General features: G+C 40.0%; 1 protein-coding gene across 4 annotated transcripts in view; it reads left to right on the forward strand.

The window, feature by feature from the left end:
* Nucleotides 1-25,218, forward strand: part of NFKB1 (nuclear factor kappa B subunit 1) — a 122,285-nt gene that overhangs the window by 78,878 nt on the left and 18,189 nt on the right. For all 4 annotated transcript variants that reach the window (XM_060012054.2, XM_060012052.1, XM_060012053.1 and 1 more), the window contains 7 exons: nucleotides 701-805; nucleotides 9,090-9,181; nucleotides 11,469-11,607; nucleotides 17,565-17,708; nucleotides 18,990-19,079; nucleotides 20,801-20,986; nucleotides 22,162-22,303. In XM_060012054.2, coding sequence (XP_059868037.1) covers nucleotides 701-805; nucleotides 9,090-9,181; nucleotides 11,469-11,607; nucleotides 17,565-17,708; nucleotides 18,990-19,079; nucleotides 20,801-20,986; nucleotides 22,162-22,303 — 898 coding nt within the window. The remainder of the gene's footprint in view (nucleotides 1-700; nucleotides 806-9,089; nucleotides 9,182-11,468; nucleotides 11,608-17,564; nucleotides 17,709-18,989; nucleotides 19,080-20,800; nucleotides 20,987-22,161; nucleotides 22,304-25,218) is intronic.

Below are 25,218 nucleotides of genomic sequence, written 5' to 3' on the forward strand. Positions count from 1 at the left end.
TTATAGAGTTTGGTCTAAGTAGAGAACGCCATGCCCCAAGTACAACAACTAACTGATTTCTCTAATTTAAACATGTTTGAAGGGAAGTGAAAGCTTTATAAACTGATGTAGACTCGCATACCAAAGATCACTTTAAAATGCAGCTGTTGGAGCCAAAAAAAAAAAGGGAAGCCTTATACTATTACCACACAAAACTTTTACCCCTTAACCACACAGAATTCTAATTTCGTTTGGGGAAAAGAAATATAACATCTTCATTTTTCTTTTCTGTAGAATAAAAATTAATAAATAGTTTTAGAAAACTGCTTCTCCTAAATTTCTAGGACTCTTGTAAATGGTATCATGGACATAAGTTTGGGGTTAAAGTCTTGACCTTATTGAAATTCCACACATCCATTAGCTTGGAACTTCCTGAAACATCAGAAAATTTCTTTCTCTTTCTCTATTAATCTCTCTTACTGTGTTAGTGGGAGAAACAAATACTGCTCCTTTGTGTCTCATCTGTTTTGGTGATAATGAATGAGCCATGCCCAAGAAGTGCTCTGAGGGTTTCAGAAGGCATTTTTGTTTTATTTATATCCTTGTTAAAGCAGTATGAGTGAAAGCATCTATTTAAACTTTCTTTAAGGTCCCTCATAGGAGGTTAGCATGTGAAGCTGAGGATAAATAATGAAGTTTGTTGTTTTTCTCCTGTGGACAGAAGCCCCCAATGCCTCCAACTTGAAAATAGTAAGGATGGACAGGACAGCTGGATGCGTAACTGGAGGGGAAGAGATTTATCTTCTCTGTGACAAGGTTCAGAAAGGTAAATATATGCTCTGATCTCCAGATGTGAAGTATAATTCTGAGTGTGTTTCTGAGTCACTTTTTGTCAGTGGGCCCAGTATAATATCCCTCCTTGCCATAGAACTCCTTTTAAAAATTTATACATTTCTTCTCTTCCAAATTTAAGTTGTCCATGTTATTTTGTTAACCCAACTAATTCATTTTAAAATTTTCAACAGAAGTAAAGATAAATAAGAAAACAGTGACCATCGGAATCAGTGATGTTTCAGGGTTTTTATACTTTAAATTTTGGTATCTGAACTTTAAATAAATGAGTAATAGCCCATGCTTCACACACACACACACACACACACACACACACACACACACACAGAATAAATGTTTTACATAGTGTAAAATTGTTTTTTGTTTATCTTACCATGCTTCATTGCAACACAGAGAGCTTCTCTGGGTATCTTCACATGACACTATGATGTCATTTAAGAAAAAGAAAGAGAATAAGGACTATAGGGAAATTCTCAGAGCATATTCCTCTCATAATTTTCACTTTCAGAAAGGTTCTTGGCGTTTATCTCTCACTAAATATAGCGCAAGATTGATAAGTCAGCAAAAGCTGAAGGAGATTGTGTTATTTTCTCAAGTTTCACTCATTTTTTAAATAAAATGATAGAAGGTATAGTATAATAAAGATACACTCACTTCCACGACGGCAGCAGCAGGGCACGTGGCAAGAATCACGGCTTGCACGTGGCCCCAGGCAGTCTCGTCTTTCTGCAGCTTGTAGATCCTCAGGTGTAGGAGCTGTTTCAAGCGCACAGCCTTGAGAGAGTAAGATGTTCTTGAGACCACCTGTACCAAACCTGTGACCGAACCCAGCGAAGACCTCTATATAAATGTTCAAGATTCCGGCAGCGCATGCGAAGACCTACTCTTTCAGCCACGGGCTGCTGGAGACAGCCTCGTAGACAAAGTGCTCCCAAGTCAGCCTGTTCTAGCTGAGCAGCTACTGAAGACCCTCGTAATCAGACTTCATAACGGAGACTGCCACATTCACTGCTGCGCGGCTCACACTGTCTTGGTGCTCCGGCCAGGTGTCAAGCCTGAGCCTCTGAGGTGGGAGAGCTGACTCCAGCACATTGGACCACCAGAGACCTCCCGGCCCCATGTAATATCAATCGGCGAGGGCTCTCCCAGAGACCTCTGTCTCACTGCTAAGACCCAGCTCCACTCAACGACCAGCAAGCTCCAGTGCTGGATGCCCAATGCCAATCAACCAGCAAGAAAGGAACACAACCCCATCCATTAGCAGAGAAGCTGCCTGAAATCATACTAAGTTCACAGATGCCCCCAAACACACCACTGGACGTGGTCCTGCCCACCAGAAAGACAAGATCCAGCCCCACCCACCAGAACACAGGCACCAGTCCCCTCCACCAGAAAGCCTATGCAAGCCACTGAACCAACCTCACCCACTGGGGGAAGACACCAAAAACAATGGGAACTACGAACCTGCAGCCTGTGAAAAGGAAACCCCAAACACACTAAGTTAAACAAAATGAGAAGACAGAGGAATAGGGAGCAGATGAAGGAGCAAGGTAAAAACCCACCAGACCAAACAAATGAAGAGGACGTAGGCAGTCTACCTGAAAAAGAATTCAGAGTAATGATAGTAAAAATGATCTAAAATCTTGGAAATAGAATAGAGAAAATGCAAGAAACATTTAACAAGGACCTAGAAGAACTAAAGAGCAAACAAACGATGAACAACGCAATACATGAAATTAAAAATTCTCTAGAAGGAATCAATATCAGAATAACTGAGGCAGAAGAACGGATAAGTGACCTGGCAGATAAAATAGTGGAAATAACTACTGTAGAGCAGAATAAAGAAAAAAGAATGAAAAGAATTGAGGACAGCCTCAGAGACTTCTGGGACAACGTTAAACGCACCAACATTCAAATTATAGGAGTTCCAGAAGAAGAAGAGAAAAAGCAAGGGACTGAGAAAATATTTGAAGAGATTATAGTTGAAAACTTCCCTAACATGGGAAAGGAAATAGCCACGCAAGTCCAGGAAGTGCAGAGAGTCACATACAGGATAAATCCAAGGAGAAACATGCCAAGACACATTAAACAAACTGTCAAAAATACAAAGAAAAAATATTAAAAGCAGCAAGGGAAAAGAAAGAAATAACATACAAGGGAATCCCCATAAGGTTAACAGCTGATCTTTCAGCAGAAACTCTGCAAGCCAGAAGGGGTGGCAGGACATATTTAAAGTGATGAAAGGGAAAAACTTACAACCAAGATTGCTCTACCCAGCAAGGATCTCATTCAGATTCAGTGAAGACATTAAAACCTTTACAGATAAGCAAAAGTTAAGAGAATTCAGCACCACCAAACCAGCTTTACAACAAATGCTAAAGGAACTTCTCTAGGCAGGAAACACAAGAAAGAAAAACAGCTATAAAAATAAACCCAAAACAATTTAGAAAATTGTAATAGGAACATACATATTGATAATTACTTTAAATGTGAATGGATTAAATGCTCCAACCAAAAGACAGGCTTGGGCTTCCCCTGGTGGCGCAGTGGTTGAGAGTCCGCCTGCCAATGCAGGGGACACGGGTTCATGCCCTGGTCCGGGAAGATCCCACATGCCACGGAGTGGCTGGGCCCGTGAGCCGTGGCCGCGGAGCCTGCGCGTCTGGAGCCTGTGCTTCACAACGGGAGAGGCCACAACAGTGAGAGGCCTGCATACCGCCAAAAAAAAAAAAAAAAAAGACACAGGTTTGCTAAATGGATACAAAAACAAGACCCATATATATGCTGTCTACAAGAGACCCACTTCAGACCTAGGGACACATACAAACTGAAAGTGAGGGGATGGAAAAAGATATTCCATGCAAATGGAAATCAAAACAAAGCTGGAGTAGCAGTTCTCATATCAGACAAAATAGACTTTAAAACAAGAGACAAAGAAGGGAACTACATAATGATCAAGGGATCCAGCCAAAAAGAAGATATAACAGTTGTAAATATTTATGCACCCAACATAGGAGCACCTCAATAACATAAGGCAAATGCTAATACCCATAAAAGGGGAAATCAGCAGTAACACAATAATGGCTGGGGACTTTAACACCCCACTTTCAGCAATGGACAGATCATCCAAAATGAAAATAAACAAGGAAACACAAGCTTTAAAGGACACGTTAAACAAGATGGACTTAATTGATATTTATAGGACATTCCATCCAAAAACAACAGAATACACTTTCTTCTCAAGTGCTCATGGAACATTCTCCAGGAGAGATCATATCTTGGGTCACAAATCAAGCATTGGTAAACTTAAGAAAATTGAAATCGTATCAAGTATCATTTCCAACCACAACGCTGTGAGACTAGATATCAATTACAGGAAAAAATCTCTAAAAATCTCTAAAACACATAGAGGCTAAACAATACTCTACTAAATAACCAAGAGATTACTGAAGAAATCAAAGAGAAATCAGAAAATACCTAGAAACAAATGGCAATGAAAACACGACGACCCAAAACCTATGGGATGCAGCAAAAGCAGTTCTAAGAGGGAATTTTATAGCAATACAATCCTACCTCAAGAAACAAGAAACATCTCAAATAAACAACCTAACCTTACACCTAAAGCAATTAGAGAAAGAAGAACCGAAAAAACACGAAGTTAGCAGAGGGAAAGAAATCATAAAGATCAGATCAGAAATAAATGAAGAAGAAATGAAGGAAACAGTAGCAAAGATCTATAAAACTAAAAGCTGGTTCTTTGGGACAGTAAACAAAATTGATAAACCATTAGCCAGACTCATCAAGAAAAAAAGGGAGAAGACTCAGATCAACAGAATTAGAAGTGAAAAAGGAGAAGTAACAACGGACACTGCAGAAATACAAAGGATCATGAGAAATTACTCCAAGCAACTATATGACAATAAAATGGACAATCTGGAAGAAATGGACAAATTGTTAGAAAAGCACAACCTTCCAAGACTGAACCAGGAAGAAATAGAAAATATAAACAGACCAATCACAAGCACTGAAATTGAAACTGTGATTAAAAATCTTCCAACAAACAAAAGCCCAGGACCAGATGGCTTCACAGGCGAATTCTATCAAATATTTAGAGAAGAGCTAACACCTATCCTTCTCAAACTCTTCCAAAATATAGCAGAGGGAGGAATACTCCCCAACTCATTTTACGAGGCCACCATCACCCTGATACCAAAACCGGACAAAGATGTCGCAATTAAAGAAAACTACAGGCCAATATCACTGATGAAAATAGATGTAAAAATCCTCAACAAAATACTACCAAACAGAATCCAACAGCACATTAAAAGGATCATACACCACGATCAAGTGGGGTTTGTCCCAGGAATTCAAGGATTCTTCAATATACAGAAATCAATCAATGTGATACACCATATTAACAAATTGAAAGATAAAAACCATATGATTATCTCAATAGATTCAGAAAAAGCTTTTGACAAAATTCAACACCTATTTATGATAAAAACCCTCCAGAAAGTAGGCATAGAGGGAACCTCCCTCAACATAATGAAGGCCATATATGACAAATCCACAGCCAACATCATTTTCCATGGTGAAAAACTGAAACCATTTCCACTAAGATCAGGAGCAAGGCAAGGTTGCCCACTCTCACTGCTGTTATTCAACACAGTTTTGGAAGTTTTAGCCACAGCAGTCAGAGAAGAAAAGGAAATAAATTCAAATTTGAAAAGAAGAAGTAGAACCATCACTGTTTGCAGAGGACATAATACTATACATAGAGAATCCTGAAGATGCTACCAGAAAACTACTAGAGCTAATGAATGAATTTGGTAAAGTAGCTGGTTACAAAATTAATGCACAGAAATCTCTTGCATTCCTATACACTAATGATGAAAATCTGAAAGAGAAATCAAGGAAACACTCCCATTTACCACTGCAACAAAAAGAATAAAATACCTAGGAATAAACCTACCTAAGAAGACAAAAGACCTGTATGCAGAAAACTATAAGACACTAATGAAAGAAATTAAAGATGACAAACAGATGGAGAGATATACCATGTTCTTGGATTGGAAGAATGAACATTGTGAAAATAACTATACTACCCAAAGCAATCTACAGATTCAGTGCAATGCGTATCAAACTACCAATGGTATTTTTCACAGAACTAGAACAAAAAAATTCACAATTTGTATGGAAACACAGAAGACCCCAAATAGCCAAAGCAATCTTGAGAAAGAAAAACGGAGCTGGAGGAATCAGGCTCCCTGACTTCAGACTATACTACAAAGCTACAGTAATCAAGACAGTATGGTGTGTCACAAAAATAGAAATATAGATCAGTGGAACAGGATAGCAAGCCCAGAGATAAACCCACACACATATAGTCACCTTATCTTTGATAAAGGAAGCAAGAATATACAATGGAGAAAAGACAGCCTCTTCAATAAGTGGTGCTGGGGAAACTGGACAGCTACATATAAAAGAATGAAATTAGAATACTCCCTAACACCGTATACAACAACAAACTCAAAACAAATTAAGACCTAAATGTAAGGCCAGACATTATAAAGCGGGAAACATAGGCAGAACACTCTTTGACATAAATCACAAGATCCTTTTTGACCCACCCCCTAGAGAAATGGAAATAAAAACAAAAATAAACAAATGGGACGTAATGAAACTTACAAGCTTTTTCACAGCAAAGGAAACCATAAACAAGATGAAAAGACAACCCTCAGAATGGGAGAAAATATTTCCAAACGGAGCAACTGGGAAAGGATTACTCTCCAAAATTTACAAGCAGCTCATACAGCTCAATATCAAAAAAATAAACAGCCCAATCCAAAAATGGGCAGAAGACCTAAAAAGACATTTCTGCAAAGAAGCTATACAGAGTGCCAAGAAACACATGAAAGGATGCTCAACATCACTTACCATCAGAGAAATGCAGATCAAAACTACAATGAGGTATCACCTCACACTGGTCAGAATGGCCATCATCAAAAAATCTACAAACAATAAATGCTGGAGAGAGTGTGGAGAAAAGGAACCCTCTTACACTGTGGGTGGGAATGTAAATTGATACAGCCACTATGGAGAACAATATGGAGGTTCCTTAAAAACTACAAATAGAACTACCATATGACCCAGCAGTCCCACTACTGGGCATATACCTTGAGGAAACCATAATTCAAAAAGAGTCATGTACCACAATGTTCATTGCAGCACTATTTACAGTAGCCAGGACATGGAAGCAACCTAAGTGTCCATCAACAGATGAATGGATAAAGGAGATGTGGCACATATATACAATGGAATATTACTCAGCCATAAAAAGAAATGAAATTGAACTATTTGTAGTGAGGTGGTTGGACCTAGAATCTGTCATTCAGAGTGAAGTAAGTCAGAAAGAGAAAAACAAACACCATATGCTAACACATATATATGGAATCTAAAAAAAAGAAAAAAAACTGGTTCTCATGGACCTAGGGGCAGGACAGGAGTAAAGACACAGATGTAGACAATGGTCTTGAGGACACGGGGAGGGGGAAGGGTAAGCTGGGACGAAGTGAGAGTGTGTCATGGACATATATACACTACCATATGTAAAATAGCTAGTGGGAAGCAGCTGCATAGCACAGGGAGATCACCTTGGTGCTTTGTGACCACCTAGAGGGGTGGGGTAGGGAGAGTGGGAGGGAGATGCAAGAGGGAGGGGATTTGGGGATATATGTATACGTATAGCTGATTCACTTTGTTATACAGCAGAAACTAACACACCATTGTAAAGCAATTATACTCCAATAAAGATGTTAAAAAATAATAATGCAAAAAATATAATATTTCACTTTCACATTTTTCAATAAAAATAATTGTAGTTTCTTCACTAAAAAGAAAAGAAAGAAAGATATACTCACTACAAGAATGAGCATTTTCAAAGTAAGCAACTGCATAGCTGGAAATGTAGCCCCTATTAAAAGGAGTGTGGCTTAAAACAAAGAAAATTCTCCTTTGAGGCTAAATGCTCTGAGATTAAAAAGTCAGAAAAAATGAGATAAGATTTTAAGGTAAAGGTATGAATATATATCTGTATCCCAAAAATGTTTACACTTTCTCTGCAGGTTTTGGTATCAGTATTCTTTCAACCCATTGTATCCAAGTAATACGCATTTCCAGATTTCTGGTTGTGCATACTATGAGTAAACACAATCTGAGTACCTTTATTTGTAAATGTGACTCTTAATCATTATCATTACGTTGGAATGGCTTATTAAGAGAAGTCTTGAACCTAGCTTAAAGAATCTGAATAACTAGGTCCAGGGTAGTCCTACCTGAAGGCAGAGGTATTAACCAGTATATAATATGTCTTATCCAACCCTAATATTCCTAAAATTCTATGTAAATAGAAATATAAATTTAGTTTTTGCAAGTCAATAGTATACACCTTCCTATGAAATAGGAAGTGAAGCCAGGGAGATGCCAACCTGAGTTATATTGTCATATTTCTGCAGGAGTAGAACCCATGACTGAAGTGTGAAATTTAGATGTTCTAACTTAACCCGAAGGGACTAGACCAACATGATATATTTAGCAGTTTCTCAATATGGACTAATAAAATATTATAGGGAGGTAGCATAGTAGAATGTGTAAGAGCCTGAAACTTCACTGTGTTCAAATCCTGGGCTCTCCATTTACTAGCTTTTCAACCTTAGATAAGTTACTTAACCTCTCTGACCTCCAGTTTCTCTTCTGCAGAACGAGGATATTAATAGTAGACCTGCATCACAAAGTTGTTGTGAGGATTAAATCAGCTAATATATACATATAAAATCACTCAGAACAGTGTCTGCCATATAGTAAACTTTATATTAGTTAAATATTATTATGTGAATCTGTATCAAGTGAACCACCTTTTGGGATTCTGATATTCCTCACTATCCTTCGTGTTTCTCAGGAGTGAATTGGTTTAGGGATGAAGAAGTGGAAAAGACTGATTAAGAGAAAACTCAGATTGAATAGGTAAATCTAGTACTCTGTCATTGTAAATGAATCTTGGGGCCCATTACTATGGTAACTAATAGAAAATTTTCACTAAAATTTTTAAATAATTCAAAAGTGTATTTTATATTAATTACTTTTGAAAAAGGTTAAGTACATAGTATTTATAGGTAGAATCTTGAACAAGCTTTATTTTTCATGTTTTTGAATATTATTATACTATGTGAAATTATACATCTGGACATGACTGTTTGCAGATGATATCCAGATTCGATTTTACGAGGAGGAGGAAAATGGTGGAATCTGGGAAGGATTCGGAGATTTTTCCCCCACAGATGTTCATAGACAAGTAAGTGGATGATGATGGCGATGAAGATGATTCTACATTTTCTGCCTTATTGAAATTCACTAGTTTCCATATATAAAACAAGGAAAAATCATAAATATTTATTTAACTTTCATAAAAGAGCACTGTGTCTTGCAGGTGTTCCAGAAAAGTTACCTACCATAGAATTATGGGCAAGGCTGTATTAGACCTTGCAAGGCATTTCATTTGGGTGTCTGATCAGCTAGCCACAAGGCAGTGGCCCTTAGGTCCTTTAGTAGAAATGTTTTAAGTGTTGTATTCATCTGTTCAGGCTTCCATAACAAAATATCATAGACTGGGTGGATGAAACAAAAGAAATTTGTAGCTCATGGTTCTGGAGACTGGAAGTCCCAGGTCAAGGTCTGACAGTGTCAGTTCCTTGTGAGGGCTCTCTTCCTGGCTTGCAGACAGGCACCTTCTTGTTGTGTCCTAACAGGGCAGAGAGAGAGTAAGCTCTCTGCTCTTCTTTAAAAAACAGTAATCCTGTCCAATCAGGGCCTTGCCCTTATGACCTCATTTAACCTTAATTCTTCCCGTAAAAGCTCTATCTCCAAATACAGCCACACTGTTAGGGCTTCAACATACGAATTTTGGGGGAACACAATTAGTCCATAACAATGTTCTACCAGTGTAATATGCAGAGACCTGTTAAAAGGGTATTCTAATGAAAAGTGTTGAAAGGAGGAGTCTTCTAGTTGAGGCTGATGTCATCATGATAAATCAAGATCTCCTGGTGACAATTGAGTATACGACTAAGAGATGAAAATGCTGAATCCTCATCTTAATGATTACACTGAACGATTGAGGAATACAGTTTTCACAAAAAGTTGGAAACAATCCAAATGTCTATCAGTAAGTGGCCAGTTAAATAAATTATGGTGTATCTATGTGATGGAATATTGTGCAGTTATTAAAAAGGATGAGTACTCTATGGACTAATATGGAAGAGTCTCAAAGATACAACATTAAAATTTTTTAAAAGGTAGATATAAAGCAAAGTGTATATAAAAAAGATTCTATGTTTATGTTTACATACGCATAAAGAAACTCTGGAAGAATACAACAGAACAGGGAGGGACGGGAATGGCAAGGAGAATTTTCAGTGTACACCACTGTATACCTTTTTATGTTTACGAAGCTTGATCCATGCGAATATATTACATAGTCAAAAAATCCAGCTAAAACGTCTTGAGGTGGGGAGTTAAATGCTGACACTGCGTGGCTGCTCAAAGCAGTGGGCCCTTCAGCACCGGTGATTCGGCCCCAAGCATAGTTTAATGAAAAAGATAAGTTTTGTTACAAATGCATTAAAGCTATAAGGTGAGATCACATTTTGATAGCATAATACTTTTATTATTGCTCGGTTCTTATTTTATCATTTCTATCATGATTTTCTTTTAAATTTTTTGTCTAGGAGTCCATTTTTAAGTTTCCAAACATTTAAAAGATGTTTGGTTGATGATTTCAACATTATATTGTGGTCATAGAAGGTGGTCTTAGATATAAGTTCTTTGAAATTTTTTTGTCTTTCTCTGTGACTCTATGATAAGTTTTTTTTAAATGTTCCATGTGTACTTGAAAATAATTATATCCTTTTTTTTTGTTTGGTGGAAGGTTCTGTATATAACTGTTAGCTTGAACTTATTAATTTTGTGGATCAAGTAAAAAAAAATCCAGCTAAAAACTGTGAAAATGCCTGACTATTCTGGCACTGCCAGATATCAACGAGGAGGCTGCCTTATGGGTGTTACCGAATGCCCTGTGTATGCCTAGAGCCTTGGCCATCCTCACCTCACAATACACTGACCCTGTCATGATGTCTCTCTTACAGGGTTTAGTTTTTTGTCTGCATTGGCTGGCAGGCAGGCTGGTAGTAGTACCACCTTCCTCACTCTCTCTTTCCACGACTAGCCTTTCTGATATTGCTGTAAATAATCTTGGAGGATTTTAAGGCTAATTTGGAAAAGAAGATGTATGCAATGTATTTTATTCACGTGATGATTTATACTGAAAGACATTTGAAATTTTAGACGAGTGAACTAATGAAGTTTTGCAATACATTGGCATAATCTTATATTTCAGTTTCACATTGGCAATTTAGTAAAAATGTATGGGTATAGAATTCTAAGGTTGTAAATTTCTCTAAGGTGTTATATACTTTTCAGTACCTTGTGTCTAAACGTTGGGCATAAAGAATGTGTTTAATGAGTAGCGTTGCTGGAAAAGAAGTGTAGTCCTACTCCAACATTTGGATCTTTGTATCCTGCAGTTTGCCATCGTCTTCAAAACTCCAAAGTATAAAGATGTCAACATTACAAAACCAGCCTCTGTGTTCGTCCAGCTTCGGAGGAAATCTGATTTGGAAACCAGTGAACCAAAACCTTTTCTCTACTATCCTGAAATTAAAGGTAACTTGGTTGTTTAAACACTTGTGCTTGTTGCAACAAGAGGATGGTCTGATTAGAAAAGATCAGGTAGTCTCCTCCTTTGAACAGCTTCCTAGTAACTGGTTTCTGGGTCCATGGTGCTTCTTTTTAGAGAAGAAAGAAGTAATATATGATTTGGGGGTCATAGAATTAAGTCTAGCCTTTTAAAATAATGTTATTTCATTGAGTTTTATATGAGATTTAGACATTTGAAAATTCTCTTTGAATTTGAGAATCTATCATTTATTGACTACCTCAGGGTTCAGGTAGTTGAGATGAAAAGATAAGGCTTGTTGTGTAGGAGAATCAGCCACTCTGTCAACTGGCCTCAGGCACCATGCACTGCAGAGCTATAAAAATGAATAAGGCAGCATTCTCTTCCTCACAAAGGACACACCGAGAAGGGGAGATCATAAGTCTCCTTCAGTTGTTACAGTGCGAATTATTACTTTGGTAAGTTCCAAAAGTGAGGTGTCCACAAAAACGTAGAAGAATGCAAGGAGAACGAACCTTAGATTCTGAAGAAGCCACCAAGAAGAAGGCTTCTTCAAGGTCCTGAAAATTGGCGATGTATTTCAGTAGTTGAGTGTGCAACAGAGAAGGAAAGGGTTTCCTAGACTTAGGAAACGTGAGGAGCTAAAACAGCTAGTGTTTATTCAGGGAGAAGTGAGCATTATGAGCACTGAGATGCACTCCTGGAGGCCACAGCAGGTGAGGAAGGCCGGGGCCAGGCTCTGTGGGGCTGTGATTGGCACCTAAAGAGTTTTGCATTGACTCTGGAAAGGGGAATGACCAGGCCAGTTTGGATTTGGAATGATGCCTCTGATTCTCTCTGTAGACACTGAAGAGACTATCTGGGCAGCAGACAGTGAGTCAGAGGAGGAATGCAAGAATCCAAGTGAGCAATGGTGAAGTTAGTGAAGGTCTTAATGCAGTGGAGTGAAAGGAGAAGGTGGATTCAGGAGGCAGTGCAGGGATGGTGTCAAGAGGACCCAGGTGCTGGTTGGGGTAGGGGGTGAAAAGAGAAAATCAGGAGTCCTGGACGGTTCTAGGAATCCCAGCCTGGGAAGGCTGTGATGTGGTTGAACTGATGAAGAGTCAAAGGAGCAAACGTAGATCTGGGTGGGCAAAGACAGAGTTCAGTTTAAAGCATGCTGCATTTTAGGTCCCTGTGGCAGATTCCTAACAGGCCATTCAAAAGGCAGGACTGGAACTCCAGAGAGGGCAGGGTGGGAAATTCACACTGAGACTCCTCTCGGAATGAGGGTAACAGGCCTCAAAGGTTATTTGTTAACCTGGAGTCCACTCACCCCTATGGGGCTCCATGGCTAGAAGTGTACTTTAAAACAATTAGTTTTTTTTGTAATCCTATTTTGAATTTTACATACTAAAAACTGTGATTCTAAGAAGAGATCCGTAGACTTCACTAGACTGCAAAAGAGGCCGTGGCACAAACATAATTAGAAACCCCTGGACTAGAGGGAAGTGAGACTGGGGAGGGACAGGGCGCCCAGGTCCTGGCTGAGGCTGGAACCCACAAAGGTGCCGCAGCAACGATCCACATGGCTGCTAATCCTGTGATAGCAACATGGGATGGGGGATCTTTGAGGAGGGCTTTCTTTTCCTAGAATTCATGTGGCAGCAGCATTTAGAAAACGGGTCCGTGATTTCTTGTTTCTTCTCTGAGCTTGTGGCCCCTCCACTGATGGGTCAGATGTACAGTGCATTTCGTTACTGGTGCTTTGAAAACACTGTCAGCAGAGGATCCTTTATTTTCTCTCCACGTGACATTTCGTGCGAAATCCCAGTATATAAACCGGAGAGGCTTGAAGTGGAGGTGGCAAGTCCGCCCACTTGGCTCGTCCAGGAAGGAGGCTTACCTCTCCGCACTTCCCTCCCTGCCCAGGAACCGCCTGAGGGCTTCCGAACGGGCCTTCGGCGTGAAGTTTGAAAATCCCTGCTTTGGATTAAGCACCCTTCTTTAAAAGTAGACCCAGAAGAGAAACAGAGCAAAATTGTTTTGCAGTTTCTGAGGGGAAAAAAAAAAAAAAAAGATTTCTTCTCCTAAAATGCGTGTTCAAAATAATGTCAATTTTTCTAACACAGAGAATCAGATAAAAAAAAGGAAACCCAGATTACCTACACATGTGTAAGCCTAGAAATACTCAAAGCTGAGCTTGGTTTCTAGGCTGCCTGTGTCCCTTTCCCAGTGGTATCGGTGCCTGAAAAGAGTCTGATACAGCAGGGACACGTTCAGACTATTACTTTCTTTGCTACCCTCTTATGGTAGGAGCTATCCAGGGCTGGAATTAGAGAATGGGGTCTCCTGAAAGTTCAAAATCTCACCTTTATGCATCAGGCACTTACCTTCCAGGTTGTCATTGACTAAAAGCTCCATCTATAAGAACAGTATAGAAAACCATCTGGAAAAATAAGAGTTTGTAGTTGAGCTCCACAGAAGGAATGGCCAACATGTATTGTGGTTGAGTTGTTGTGAGACTAGAACAATTTTATTGAAGATAACAAATTACCTTAGTCTAGAGAACCTTCTGGATTATAAAATCCCAAGTTGAAATAATCACGAGGACAAATGATTGCACCAGGCCTGTGTGACTGGCCAGAAAAGTAGCAGGCCATTTAGCATCCGAGTCGCTATGTGAAGATCAATCTAAACTATACAACCCAAGGAATCATTGTGCTCCTTTCTCAGAAGTCCTTGAATATACCTTCCACTGCCCCCAGCCCCTGCAGTCACTCCTGAACTCATTGCTTCATTTTATATTCTTCACTTATTTTTATCAATATGTAAAATTATCTTACCTATTAATTTATGTGTCTATTGTCTTCTTCCTACCTGTGTTCTTTAGGTCACAGATTTGGTCTTTCATATTTATTGCTACATCTCGGACAACGTAGGTCACGTAGTAGATGCTTGTTAAATATCTGAGAGCTAAGTTATTGTTTGACCAACCAAGTTGCCATCCTCACCCGAAAGACTAGTAACTTGTTGGGTGCCACCAGTTAAGACATTAGACAAAGAAATAGATCATATTCCTCTTGTTGTACAGAATCATGCAGCCCCGAACTCTGCATCCTTTATGGTCATTGACGTTGTGTCTCATAAAAACGTCATGGAGATGGTGGGTCCAGGAAGACAATCAAAATAATCAGGAGAGGGATGGTTGGCAAGGGAAGAAGAGGGTTGAGGAACTGTTATACAAAAGCAAAGAAAGACCATAATGACTTTTCAGTCTGAAAAGATGGAGATTAGGGAGAAACAGAATCATAATCTGTAGATTATGAAAGGTATGGTCAGGATAAATGCCGGCGTGTTTACTGGCAAACTACAACCCAGAAAGTGGGAATGAGATACTTTTAAGGCACATGCACAGCATAAGGTGGTAGAGGCTAAAAGTTTTATCGACATTTGTGAACTAAGCTGTTATCTTAAATCATCAGTTATTAAAGGAAGCAAAGATATGTTGGAGTGTTTCCCCCGAAATGGTGACCTAATATAATGGAATGCTCATTAGACCTTGCATCTGTTCGTCACTGAGCCCTGACCTCGTACAAGTCCCTCAACATCCTAGCTTCGGTTTCCTCTTCTGTAAAAGTAGAACTTGTAGTGAGTGACCACTTAGGTCCCTTTTAGAATAGGTTGATGTTTCATAGTACATCCCATGGTCCACTGTCAAAAGCAGACCACAAGGGTAAGTAAACCCAGGGTGAAAATCCCCATGTTCAATTCCATGGCAAGCAAAACAAATGAAACCTCTATTTAAAAAAAAAAAGCTTGTCACATGGAATTTTCTATATCAGTTTCTTGTTATTAACATCTTAATGGCTGTAGGATAGTTAATATTTTTAAATTGAGTCTTAAAAATTCCCATTTTACAATGAAATATAACCAGTGAATGTCCCTGTTTTATAAGTCAAAAGGAGTACCTAGCAAATACCAAATGATCTCTTTGCTAGAAGGCGTGTCAGTAGATAACATTTATTTCTAAAGGTGAATATGTTGTCTGCCTTGCTCTTGTATTTCATATTTCTGATGAACTAATATCCCATGTGAGATCAACAGTTTATAGGATGAGTAATAATTGTGACTTAGTTATGATACAACTGATGGAGAAACTTTATCTGTCCAAAACCTTTGATAAGGAAATTGCTCAAGTTTCTCCACTTCGAGGTCACCCTTTCTGGTGGAAGCATGTTTTCTTCAGAGTTGACCCATGCTGGCTTTTTTCTTCCTAGCGAGTCTGGACAGGATCCGTTTTTAAAAGATTATTTTTTAAGGGTACTTTGCTACCCTACTTTCCCCTGCTTATCTTTCAACTGCACTTAGATGATCACGAGATAATCAGTACACAACAGCATTCTTTCTAGGCCTGAGATGACTGAAATGACGACAGAATTAGAAATAAGTGAAGATCTTTCTGAACATAAACAGTGACCAGAACTGATGTGAAGAATCAGAAATAGGACAGTTGTCAAGTATTGGGCTGCTGATTGAAAAAAAGAATACCATATTGACTGTTGATTTAATTTAAACAAAAACCAAAAACTTCTTTCAGTGCTTTATTTCAGAAGAGAGAAGGGAGAAAAAATATATAGGGTGGGAAAATCAGAGAAGGGAAAGAAAGGGAAACAGAAAGAAGAAACAAGAAAGGAACAATAGACCACAAAGGCAGTGGCAGAACTCACAGGGGCAGTGGAGCTGGTGAGAAGCAAAGAAAAACAGAGCAACCACATGAGGAATGAGGGGGGAAAGTCTCAATAGTATCTAGACTTGGCCAATCAAAAATCTCAGAGGGCATCACTGTATTTTAGTCAAGTAGTGGTCTTAGACTTGCATGAGTCTTAGACTCTCGAGTTACCAATGACTACAGATCCATCTTTTATTGTCTTTCTGGGATGCACGCGTTTTTATTATTGTGGTGACCACCAAGGAACAGCCTCCAACACCTTATGTCTGCACTGTCTCTGCCTCTCACTTTGACTCTTTATTTTATCCTATGCACCAGCGACAGATGAATCTTTCTAAAATACCACCATATGCATGGCATTCCCCAGTTCAAAAACGTTCCATGGCTCTCCTGCCTGTAAATTAAATCCCTTAGGTTCATAATCCAGGTGCTTGGCAATGTGGTCCCAATCAGCCCCATTTCTCAAGAATTCCTCGTACTAAACTTTCACTTCAGCTAAGCTGATCCACTGCTGTTCTCATAAGCACGCAGTGCACATTGGTTCCTTCGTTACTTTCCCTCTACATCCCCTTCCCAGAACATCCTCCCTTTGCCCTCTCCTGATATAGAGTTGATTCTGGGAAGCCTTTTGCTGAATTTTCTAGCCCACAGAGACTCCCTAGAAGTCCTTCCTTGAACTCCTGGAACCCTAGTTGGCACCATGAATTTAACATATAGCATTTTAGTGCTTCGTCTCTAAGTCTTTCCCCTACAACCTTAAAATTATATTGGAGGGTTCTTGACAGCAAAGACATGATGTCATACTTCTCTTTATCCTCAGCACTTAGGTCATTGTAGACGCATAATAAATGTTAGCTGATTAGTAACAGTTGTTTTGTATGACCAAGTGAAAATGCTCAGTAATGCTGTTCTCATTCAGTATTTGCAGTCTCTTCATCTTTGATGGGCAGTCTAGTCTCTCACTAACTTGAATGACAGGGGGGACTTAAGAAACAGTGGCAGAGAGAATTTGGGTGTGTACTGTTCTGTGGTCCCTCTGAGGCTGGCTCTTGGTCTTTGTGCTTATTGGAATAAATATAATGCTTCTTGACATTTGGCGTCTCTTCCTCCTTGGGTGCTTTCTATTTCCCTTTAAGATGTTTAAAAATACCATCAGAATCAGTATTCTCTCTGTGGCTAGTAGTGGAGCTGAATCAATCTTTTCTCCTCTGGTTTCTCTTCCTTTAAATACAGATAAAGAGGAAGTGCAGAGGAAACGGCAGAAGCTCATGCCCAATTTCTCAGATAGTTTCGGTGGCGGCAGTGGGGCGGGAGCTGGAGGCGGAGGCATGTTCGGCAGCAGCGGTGGAGGCGGTAGTGCTGGAAGTACCGGCCCAGGTACGAACCAAGCCTGTTCTTTCACCTCTGAAAGGGCAGATTTTCTTCTCCTAGATTTCCTTGTCTATGGGTTGAGTGTTGTGACATTACTGAACATGATATATTACATGACTTAAAATTTCCCAGCAAACTTTTTTCCAAAGAAATGCATGTTCATCTTATAATATGTAGATAGATTAATACCAAAAACTGTAAGAAGGAAAAAAGTCACGAAGGCCAGTTACCCAAAGGATACCTCTTAACATTTTGGTATATTCCCCCCTCCTTTTTTTTTTGTTTTTTGGTACAGTTGTCTTGGTATTCTTTGGAAACATTGGAAAGGTTTCATATTATATTTGCACTATGTTGTAGATACATAAAATCCTGCCATCAAAGATTAACTATTGTTTTTTGGCAGGTACATACATTATAATACATATTTATACATTTCTCCAAGCACAGCTGTGATCCTTATTTTGCATAGTGTTTTAATCCATTTACTCGTATGACCTGTTTATTATCATGATTGTGTATAGAGTCGTGTATGCTGCTTTTTCCTAACAGTTTAACATAAGCATTTCCCGATGGTAATAGAAATTTTACATAAGCATCATTTTTAAGCATCATTTTAATGACTTGTAATAATTCATCAAATGAACAAACCGTAGTATAACTTACTTGAAGATTATTTCCTGTTTCTTATCTAAAACGTTGGCACTGAACTCCTCTATCCACATTGCTTTTCTTTTATTCCAGATAATTTTTGTAAATTAGATTCTCTGAAGTGAAATTACTACGTCAGAGAGTATGACAACTAACACTCACTGCTTCCCAGAGTTTTACCAGCTTGTGCTTCCAGCAGAAACGCATGAGAGTAACCAGTGGGGGCATGTTTCTCTTGAGGAGCCAGTATATGTTTCTGTATTTTGTTTTGTTCAGTTTTTCCCTCCAGGGGTTACTTTACTGTCTTCTGTGTCAGCAAGTCTGAGTCTGGGTGGCAGCCACTCACCGTTAGCCTCTCCCCTCCATGCAGGAGTGGGAGACTTTCTCCAGCATGAGCTCCTCCACGCTGCCCAGAGCCTGGGGTCTGCCTGGGTTGCCAAAAATGTAACCTGGCCAGAGTCGAATTCTGATCGTCCCAGGACCCCCAGTGATGTGCCTTATCACTAAGTCTCAACAGAAGGACCGTGTCGGGCACACCAAAGCCTGTTCTCACCAGAGGGAGGGACAGTAACGTTTGCTGGGTTTCTTTTTATTTAAAAAATCATCATGAGGTTTCATTTGTTTTGCTTGCCATTTCAGGGTATGGCTTCCCACACTATGGATTTCCTACGTATGGTGGAATTACCTTCCACCCTGGAACCACTAAATCTAATGCTGGGATGAAGCATGGTAAGTAACACTTTTCTTTTTTTTTTAGTACTGAGAAAAGAACGAAAAAAATTATTTAAAAATTAATTAAAGCCAAAAAGTTTTTTTTTAATCATTACTCACCACAACATTATCTTGAAAAAAAATTGATGAATGCCAGTAAATTAAGAAGATACTTCTTTTCCAAAAAATTATTATTTCCTATGGAGAGTATAGATTCTATTCCTGATACTATATTTAAATTTATACATTTACTTTGTACGTGGCATGAACAGGGGAAAGAAAAGAACATTAAATAGGGATATGGAGAGACTTGACTATTCAAACATAAAAAAGTCACCAAACTTAGCTGTTTTCTCTCTTTTTTCTTAAATACTACATTTTTGAAGACACTTAGAGGTTTATAGGGATGGTCTTTTCTCATCAAATGTATCCCCCTGAGGGCTTCCCTGGTGGCACAGTGGTTAAGAATCACCTGCCAATGCAGGGGACATGGGTTCAAGCCCTGGTCCGGGAAGATCCCACAGGCCGCAGAGCAGCTAAGCCCGTGCGCCACAACTACTGAGCCTGCGCTCTAGAGCACGTGAGCCACAACTGCTGAGCCCACGTGCCACTACTGCTGAAGCCCACGTGCCTAGAGCCCATGCTCCGCAACAAGAGAAGCCACCACAATGAGAAGCCCACGCACCACAATGAGTAGCCCCTGCTTGCCACAACTAGAGAAAGCCCGCGCACAACAACGAAGACCCAGTGCAGCCAAAAATAAATTAATAAATAAATTTACAACAACAAAAAATGTATCCCCTAATTAGCAGTTGTCACATCATGTGTTCATACTTCTGTTACATGTCCATTTTAGTGTACTCATTGAAGAAATAATACAACAAGGTCTTCTCATGTATTTCAACACCTGTTTTACGTCAGGTGCTTTTACATGTTTTAACTGTAATCTTTATGATTCCTCTGTAAGGAAAATATTAGTGTCTTCATTTTACAGACAGAGCACACCAAGGTTCAGAAATGATCATTCACTCACTGAAGGTACCTATCTGTTCGTGGCAGAACCAGGATTTGAACCAGGTCTGCCTGTAAAATCTCCGTGTTCTCATAGTAGCTGTCAGGTAGCATAGTAGGACCTGAAAGATTGTGATCAGAAACAGTGCACTGGATAGCTCCCACACCAAAGAATATGAATTGAGATCACATCTTCACAACCTGCTTGAGCATTAGGGAAAAAAATAGCTGCTCTGTTTTCAAGAACTTTAAAAATTCCACTTCCTTGCAATTCCTAGAAGAGCTTTATTTCATTTTTCTCCTTTACAGATAAACAGAATGAGGTGTACATTTTTAGAAATGTAAAAAAAAAATTTTTTAAGGTCTTAAATAAGTTTTCAGCACAAGAAAAAAGAATTTGTAACTATATGTGCTGATGGACGTTAACTGGACTTACTGTGGTGATCATTGTGCAGTGTGTACAAGGACTGAGTCATTATATTGCACACCTGAAATTATTACAGTGTTATACCTCAATTTAAAAAAAGTTTTTTGCAAGTGACTTTAAAATAGCTCCAAAACGTGTTACTTATGACCATTTTAAAAGGAATTTTAAATTGTTGTTTTTCTTTTCCCTTTGCAGTAACCCTGCCTCCTACCTTTATCTGACCTTTGCTGAAACAGTGAATTATAACTTAATTAATAGATTTTACTGAGGAAAAAAAGCTGAATTTTTGCTTTTATCTTAGGAACCATAGACACCTCATCTAAAAATGACCCTGAAGGTTATGACAAGAGTGATGACAGAGAGGCCATAAATCTCTCCGGGCAGGCAGCAGAGACCACCAAGCAAGATAAAGAGTCCTGCAAGCGGGGCGCTGAGGCTGATCTGGCGTACTCAGTAGGAGTAAAGGAGGAGAAGCACAGCTCCCAGGGTGAGTGAGCACACAGAGGACTGCACTGTACTGCTTGGTGAGGGCGTGGGTCAGTTCTAGGTGGACAACCTATTTCCAGAAGACAGGTTTATTTTCTGTTGACCTCAAGGCGATACATCAACATCTAGTTCAGCGTGCTCTTCAGAGCCCTGTGTGCCTTTTGAAAAGCATGTGCCAGGTTATTTTATTCACACTGGGATTTCCACTTTCCCAGTGTTATCTTTGAATATAAAGTACATAAATTTACATGTGCTTCTCCAGTCGTGGTCATGCAGTTTTAGGGTATCACGAGAGATAACCTAAATCATTTCCACACAGATAAGAGAGAGCAGTTTGCATAACTTTGACAGTCTCCCTTCTCTCGACTGTCATACTGAAGTGGAATTTCGCCTGAAAATAAGGACTTTTCCCTTTATCCTGATGCCTTCTTTGAAGAATTAGGATTAGGAGGGACAGTGCATATTTGGAACCAGAACCCATTAGAGTATGTGTCATGGGTCTAGGTCATCCTAGATTATGCCTGGAAGACTTTTTCTGTAAGAGAAAGATAGTAAATATGCAGAGCTGTGGGCTACATATGGTTTCTATTGCATATTCTTTTTTTAACACCCCTTCAAAAATGTACCAACCATGCTTAGCTAGGGGGCCGTATAAAAGCAGGCCACACACTGGATTTGACCTGCAAGCCACAGTTTTCCTCCCGTTGACCTTCAGGAAGCAAAGTTTACAAAAACACCAATGGCTCTTGGGGAGTCTGTATCTCTGCGGCAGAGACTGATTTTTGACACTTTTTGCCTAACAAGAGAGTCGTTCAAGACTCCCATGAAGGATTATTTCACCAAGAGATTATTTACAATTGTGGCAAAACCCAGTTAACATTATTTGGAGATTGATTGTTCCCCTTAAGATAACAGAAACTTCTGAATTTCTTTTCCCCGAACAGACTGTAGACAGATTTTTTTGAGGTCAGCCTCTATATTTGTCAGTGAGCCAATGTCCAGCTGTGCTTTTTCTAGTGAGCACAACCCAGAAGCCCCAAAAGGAGCATTTTCCACTAAGTCGATGTGTCTCAGGGTATCAGAACACTGATGCCGACAGTCGTGGCCTCAAGCATGGCATTCCTGTAGAGCAAGTCGAGTGAAACTCAACTGTGATCGTGATCCACTGCCTTGCAGATAACCTCTTTCTGGAGAAGGCTGTGCAGCTTGCCAAGCAGCATGCCAATGCCCTTTTTGACTACGCAGTGACAGGAGATGTGAAGATGCTGCTGGCTGTCCAGCGCCATCTCACTGCAGTGCAGGACGAGAATGGGGACAGGTAAGTCAGAACTTTTGCAAACAAGGGTTGTTTTAAAGGGGCGAAGAGAGAAAAGTATTGTATGCATGCTGGCTAGAAATGAGAAGACTTGATCAAAGTTATTGGGTCCTGCAACTGAAACACCCTCTCAAGGAAAATAATGTGTCAGTAAGGTTGAGTGGCAGTGGCACAATCTCCTTCTCCTGTCCTGTGGCTGTCACCTCTTGGGCTCTAAAATAGCAAGGATACTCATCTAAGAGTACAGCACTCTGGGCGAGAAAACTAAGATGGGTGTGGGGAATGGTACTTTTTTTTTTTTTTTTAACATCTTGACTGAAGTATAATTGCTTTACAATGGTGTGTTAGTTTCTGCTGTATAACAAAGTGAAACAACTATACATATACATATATCCCCATATCCCCTCCCTCTTGCATGTCCCTTCCCTCCCACCCTCCCTATCCCACCCCTCTAGGTGGTCACAAAGCACTGAGCTGACCTCCCTGTGCTATGCAGCTGCTTCCCACTAGCTATCTGTTTTACGTTTGGTAGTGTATATAGGGAATGGTACTTTTTGAAAAGCCCTGCTTGATTTGTTGGAATACGATTTAGAATCATATTTAATAAACAAGCACTTATTTATTGGAATAGGAATATTTGCTTTATTTATTCGAATAATATAATAAAATTTGGTCTTACCAAATCCCTAAAGCGCTTGTTATCCCCGCTGCATATTTGTCATGATAATATTCTCAAGGAAAAGCCCAGTAGAGACAGCACAACAGCAGCAACAAAACCATTAGGAGGCTGTTGTCATGCTCTCCCAGTTACTGGTTCCTCTTCTACTGCCTCTGTTGACGGTCACCAGGCTGTGACGGAATCCGACTCCTGTGACTGCTCTAACCCGCATTGTGTGGGAGTCTAACATTCCAAGCACCGTGCTTCCCATTCCTGCTGTTACTGAGCTTGTATTTGCAAAGACACTTGGCTTCTTTCTAAAACGGTTCTCCTAGTCCTTTCATTGAGACTTCTAAAATGATCTCAAAAGCCTATAAAAATAACGAGTGACAGCAGCCCTCAAATCCAAGTCAAGTGCTTTATCTAAAACCTTCCCAAAATAGTGTCAGCAATGAGAAATCCTTCTCTGTGGAAGAGCTCTTGGGCGCTGTGTTTTAAACCTCAGTTTAAACACTGAACCAAATGCTTTAGGAAAGTGCCAGCCTCAGGGTTTCAGACAGAGACCTTTGTTCTCATTCCTTGCAGCTTAACCAAGGATGTGGTGTAACCACTGGCCTCGTTAATACAGTATGAGAGGAACCAGTACAGCCTTCTTTGTGTAAAGTCATGAACAGCAGAATGTTTTTTACAGGGTTAAATAATCCATTTAGCATTCAATAGCATATAATCACAGTTAACCAAGACAGGACAGTAGCATTTCAGGTGACTTTTTTAGGGACCTGCTGATGAGCCTAAGAAAGACGAGCATAGGTAAGTTAGAAAGGGACTGCTGGTGTTCGAAGGGAGGATTGTGGAAAGGGACACAGGCACATGCATTCAGGTGAGGGCACTGAGGGGAAGGTATAGACGTGTGTAAGGACCTGGATGCATGTGGAGAGGCTGGGGAGGTGGCTTTCCCTGCCCAAGCAGGAGATGAACCCTTAGAGTCCCCGCCCTGGACCCCAAACATACTCACGCAAGCAGGCCTGCGAGGCTTGTCGCAGCTGGAGGCCAGAGGGGTGAGACCTGGGGAGACCAAGGAGTCCTCGTAAGAATATAGACAAGGGATAGCTTTTGGCCTCACAGCTCAGCCCCTTGTTTTCACTGAGTTTATCGTATTCAGCTAATAATCTGAATCCTGTGGCCGTTAGTCATCACAGAAAATACAATGAAGAAAAAAAATAAAAAAGCTTCTGGTACTGGGGAAATTCCCACGAGGGTGTGAAAATCTATGGGGGAGGGGGAATGTGCTTCTGCTACAAAGTGCTGAGCTGCACATGGAAATTTTTAGGCAGTTTTTGAAGTACGACCTTTTTCTTGGTACATGTGCATCATGTCTGCGTCAGACTTTGGGCCCTTTTCAGCAGTCTTCTTCCAGCCCTACGGTTCAAAAGACAGGACTGAAACCCTGAAATCATTCATTTAAAAAATCTCTCAAATAACGAAGTCGCACTTTAGTTTTTCAGGCTCTCCTGAGTCAATGTTAATCCCAAGTAATATACACTTGCTATTTCCAAGAAGGTGGCCTGAATAAAATGACACCTAATATCTTTAGAGAAAAGCCAGCCTGTGCCTCAAATCCCGTATGTACTGCCTCCCTGGGATCCTCAGAGCGCTCTGCATCATAACCTGTCCATACTTCGGAGGGTTCATCCTCCTGCATGTGCATCTGCAACTCTACAGAGCAGTGCCCATGTGCCCCTGAAGCAGGAGAGCTTAAGGGATTAAGAGATGGCTTTGGGGCAAGACAGTCCTGGACTTAATATACGACCTGGATTGAGTTCTATTATACCCGTAAGTCTCACTTTCATCACCTGAAAAATAAGGATAATATCACCTACCTCATAAGATTGTTGTTGTGACTAGTCAGATACTGTATGTCAAGTGCTTGGTGTGGTCTGGTATTAGAAGCTCTAAACAAATAGTAGCCACTTTTTATTGTTGAGTCGTTTCCAATTAATTTTAAGTTTTCTTAACAATTAAAAAAATTTGTTCCTAGGAGTGATGATTGGCACCTGCCAATATTTTCAGCCTCATTAGTGTTCGCCCTAAGTTTGTTCAGTCGTCCTTATTTTAGTGCCTAAACTGTGTGCCAGGGCTATAAGGCTGACCCAGAGGGAACCAGCCTCTGAGAGGATCACAGGCCAGAGAGGAGGATGTATAGCAAACTGCAGTCGCTCAACCAAGCAGTAAACTTGAGGGGAGGCAGCTTGCTCTGCCT

The sequence above is a fragment of the Delphinus delphis genome, chromosome 5, assembly GCF_949987515.2.
Source record: "Delphinus delphis chromosome 5, mDelDel1.2, whole genome shotgun sequence".
Classification (NCBI taxonomy): Eukaryota; Metazoa; Chordata; class Mammalia; order Artiodactyla; family Delphinidae; genus Delphinus; species Delphinus delphis.